The sequence below is a fragment of the Pteropus vampyrus genome, unplaced genomic scaffold, assembly GCF_000151845.1.
Source record: "Pteropus vampyrus isolate Shadow unplaced genomic scaffold, Pvam_2.0 Scaffold75, whole genome shotgun sequence".
In the NCBI taxonomy this organism is placed as follows: Eukaryota; Metazoa; Chordata; class Mammalia; order Chiroptera; family Pteropodidae; genus Pteropus; species Pteropus vampyrus.
Genome location: NW_011888856.1, coordinates 21319 through 25909, shown reverse-complemented (window position 1 = coordinate 25909; position 4591 = coordinate 21319). Strand labels below are relative to the sequence as shown.

The 4591-nt window shown below is 59.4% G+C and overlaps 1 protein-coding gene across 1 annotated transcript in view; it reads right to left on the bottom strand.

Annotated features, from left to right (window-relative positions):
- Window positions 1-4591, bottom strand: part of MINDY4 (MINDY lysine 48 deubiquitinase 4) — a 19152-nt gene that overhangs the window by 12563 nt on the left and 1998 nt on the right. Inside the window, exon 4 of the mRNA XM_011362503.2 lies at window positions 541-721. Coding sequence (XP_011360805.1) covers window positions 541-721 — 181 coding nt within the window. The remainder of the gene's footprint in view (window positions 1-540; window positions 722-4591) is intronic.

Genomic DNA, 4591 nt, shown 5'->3' with positions numbered 1-4591 from the left:
AGCCCTGGGCCCGAGCTCACCCTGAGGTCGGACCCAACTCCTGAGACCCGACTCTTCTGACACCTAACGCTTTGCTCATCTCGACTGGACCACCCGCGTCCTGGCCCGCGGGGTCTCGCCGAGACGTCCCAGCACCCCTCACTGGCCTCCCACCTCCAGTACCCGCCTCGCCCTCCTGCCCTCCCTTCAGCTACCAGAATAATTCTTTCCGAAGGCACATCTGATCCTGTCACTCCCCTGCTCCAAAGCTTCCCAGGGCTCCCCACTGCCCGGAGAATAAAACCCACACTGTATTCCGGCCTCCCCAACGCATGGTCTCCACCTCGCCTTGCACCCAGAACACCATCAGTTTCTCAAAGCGCAGCGCGGGCCCCTCCCGCAGGAGGACCCACTGACGCGCCCTCTGACCCCCCAGTCCTGACGCTCGCGTGAGTCCGCATTGTTCTCCGGCCGCCCTGAGTGGGTGTGCTAAGGCCGGTTTCCCTGACCGGTCTGGAGGCTCCCCAAGGATGCACGGGATGGGGTGGGGGCCTGTCGCACCAACGGTCAGCCGGATCTGCTCCTGCTGGTTGGCCAGGCCGTCGTAGTAGTACAGGTCGAAGAGCCTCTCGGTCCTCCAGTCTCGCAGGAGCTCCGGCTGCAGGCTGAAGAGGACGCTGAAGTGGCTCTCACTGCACACCACCCAGATGGGGAACCTGGGGGTCTTCAGGAAGCAGCCGACCTGGACGAGGGAGAGAGAGCAGACAGAGAGGCCTGAAAGGCCCTGCGTCTCTGGGGAAAAGGCCCCAGAGCATCTTCTGTGCAGCCCCAGGGCCCGGCTGACCTCAGAGAGGCCTTGTTGGGGATTGCGGCCTGTGTGTGATGTCGAGGGGTTTTCATGCTGCTCCCAGAGGCAGGTCTGTCTCCCAGAGACAACCCTGCTGGCTCAGGCTGCTGCTCGCAGGGCCTCTGCCCCTCAGATGCCCCGTCCCCTTCATCCCCACATCCCGCTGGTACACAGTGCCGCAATCCTGCCTCCAATGGCGCCCTCTGGCCCAGCCTCCCCGCCGCCAGACACTGACCTCCCCTCCCCACCCCAGGGCCCCACAGGACCGCTAGCCAGTCCTCAAACTCATCCAGCGTGGCAGGCCTCCGTGCCTGTGCGTCCATGGTCCTCGGTACACCTCTCCTCCCTTCGGGGTTCTGATTCACCGAATTAGTCAGTCAGGGGGCACGAGTCACCCCCTAGCTCCCACTTGGGGGTACTGGGCACCCGCCCTACTCTATCAAAGGACACCAGTGCCTCGCGACGACGCGTCCAAGAGCAGGGGACAAGGCGACAGAAGCAAGGGTCTGATGGACGCGAGTGAAGTGGAACCGGAACTTGACGACAGGTGAGACTTGGAGGCACAGGAAGAAGGGAGGGAGGGCCCCAGGTGAGCGGTCTGTGCTGATGCCGGGACCAACGTCCAGACATCCGGGGACCAGCGGGGCGCCGGGGAAGAGGCAGGGGAAGCGGGGCGAGAGCTGGGCTTCCGCCTGAGGAGGGCCTCCCTCGGTGCCCCAGCAGAGGACATCCACGGCGGAGGGGGGGTCGGGAAGGCCAGTGCCGTGGCCCACGCACGGGGCCCTTGGACCTGCTGTCGCTCCGCCAGCCAAGGGGAGCCTGACCCCCGGCTGGCCCCACTCCTCCGTCCCGCCTGCCTGCTTCGTGCTCTGTCCCTGTAACCTGTGACTCCCGTGGGCGCCTCTCCCCACCCAGGCCGTTTTGTTTAGCTCTGTACGTGCCGTGGGCTGGGCTGGGCTGGTTCTGGCCTAAATCCCCACCAGCCCTGGGAGATATTTGCTTGCTCAGGTATTTACAGCTGTAGCCTGTGGATTAAGGAAAGAATGGGAATTATTTTTCCAGTGGGGAGAAGGGCATACTTTCCCCAGGGCCCATCACAGCAGAGCAGCCGGGCGGTCTCCCTCGGCCCCTCGGAGCCTGCCTGGGAGCAGACTCCAGGCCCGGGTGTCTCGAACCGAGGGGCTGTGCTCAGAAGGCCCCGACCAGGTCCCTACTGAAAGGCTCGTCCGCAAACAGCCGCTTCCTCCAGGGAATGGGAGGGAGACCTTTATGACATGGTCACGTTCTCCCTGTCCCAGGGCCCTGCCCCCACCTGACCAGTGGGGCCCTCGCTCCAGTCCTGTGTGACATTAAAACGTGACTGCAGAGCTGGATCCTTGGTGGGATGTGGAGGAATTAAATGTCTTAAAGGACGTGGCTGGACGTGCCTAAACCCCACGGCACACTTGGCTTCCTTTCCGGGCTCAAAAGAGGCTTTTCTGACGAGGGCGTCGCCTCAAACAGGGAGCCTTGAAGGCTGGGGACCCAGTGCTCACTCACTGCAGGGAAAAGAGCCACACAGCCTGCCAGGGAGCAGGCGTCTGCATAATCAGCCGCCCTGAATTTTCCAGCACAGGGACGAAAGGGCAGTGTGCCATTTATACAACGGTCGAAAGATTAAGGGCAGAAAAAGCTGCCCAGAGACTTTATAAATGAGCTTTCTCATCCAGGAGCCCCCCTCCGAGTAGGTGACATTATCCAAAGGTGAAATGCACTTCCTTAGGATTCTGGGGTAGCTGACCAAAAGCCTGGGGTACGGAGGGCAGGTTGGGGGCATGTTTCCTCCAGCACAGGCTAAGGCTTTCTCCTGGTGGGTGAACGTGCAACAGAGTCAGGAACGACTTTTTTAATGAGGATTCTTCCATCTTTGAGGGGCGGGGGGAAAGGTGTATGAATGCCCCAAACCCATCTGGGGACTGCCGGCTTAGAAGCCCTAACTGAGAAGGATCAACGTTTGATTGTAAGCAGGGCTAACTGTCTGTCATCGCCAAAGAAAACGCTCATCCAGCATGGCTAACACTTTGGTCCCAGGCACCACGCTAGACAATGGGGATACGGCAGGGGAGGGAACGAGCAGAGCCTTGTCCTCACGGAGCTGACCGAATTAACGGGGGATACGGGCGGCAAGCCAGATCGGACGACGGGTGCACCTCCACCGCATCGCACTGACCCAAAGGTGCCAGCGCAGCCGCCATTATTTTTTGCATCACTAAGAACTCGAACTGGCAGTGCAAGTCTGACGCACCGTCGACTGTGCTAAAGCATCAGCCTCTCAGAGATGCTCAAATACGGAGAACGTTTGTATCTCAAAAGCAATGAAATGTGATACTGAACACCAAGAAGAGGCCTGTGAAGGAAAGAATTACGTTTCTACGGTGGAGAGTGACAAGGTGGGCAGGCGGCCACAGGAGGAGGCCTCTAGTTAGACAGAGTGACGAAGTCAGGAAAGGTCCCCTATAGCAAGTGACATTTAAGCCAAAGGTGGTGGGAGGAAAAGCAGGGACAGGTCTCGTAGGGACTTGTTAAGTCCTGGGAGGTTCTGGAGTTTAATCTCCGCGTTTGTCTGCTAGGGTGGCCACAATGAAGCACCACGGACTGGGTGGCTGAAGCAACAGGCACTGATTTTCTCACAGCCCTGGAGGCTGGAAGCCGCAAACCGAGGTGTCGGCAGGGCTGGCCCCCCAGGCTCTCCCCCTGGCTTGTAGATGGCGGTCGTCTCCCCGTGTCTGCACGAGGTCCCCCTCTGTGCGTGTCTGTGTCTCAGCCTCCTCTTCAGAGAGCGACACCAGTCCGGTTGGATTAGAGCTCACCCGATGGGCCTCATTTTAATTTAATTACCTTGTTAATGGCCCTGTCTCCAAATACGGACTAGGAACTCAACATGTTAATTTGGAGGGGACACAATTCAGCCCCTAACATTCTCAGAGAAGTGGGCAACCACTGAAGGGTGCTCAGCAAAGGAATGATGGGATCTGATCCATTTAAAAAAAAAAAATCACACTGACTTTGGTGGATAAACAGGATTGGGAGGGGGTGGGGACAGGAGCTGAAGGCCACCTGACCTGTCGCAGGTGTCCAGACCAGCAACACTGGTGGCTCAGATCAGGGTGAAAATGGACAGACTTGAGAAACAGCTTAGGGTAGGAGCCACCTGGCCTCCTGATGGATTAGACACGCTCCAGGTTTGAGTAACTGGCTGGATGGTGGCATCTGTGGGGCTGGGGGAAGCACAGAAGGGTGGAGCTTACAGATTCCTCGCTGCCCAACTCAGTCTTGGCTCTGGTCCCTTTGTCCGGGCAGCAGTTAACGTCCCCCGCAGGCCGTGGGAGAAGCACTGACGTTAAACTCCCTATCCCAGGCTGTCCTGCCCTGGCCTGTCAGACCCCATCGCCACGGCCACCACGATGTTGCACGGATGGCTTCTGACTGCAGCCTGCAGCGCAGTTCACCCCTCACGGCTGAGTTCTGGGACGGTGGGAGTGAGGCTGAAGTCAGACGGGCGAGAACAGCCCAGGGGGGTCACAGATCGCCGAGGAAGGCCCCGCGGTCCTGGGCGCACAGGAGCAAACGTCCTCTCGCTGTCGGGGACAAAACTCCCAGTCTTTGGCCAAGAACTCAACGGCAGAGGAAGTCTGTGTGGGTTCCAGGAGTCAGATTTTTGCAGGGCCTGAATTTTTCCAATCAGTGTTTTATTCCAAGGGAAGGATGACCCCCCTCCCCCCCAAC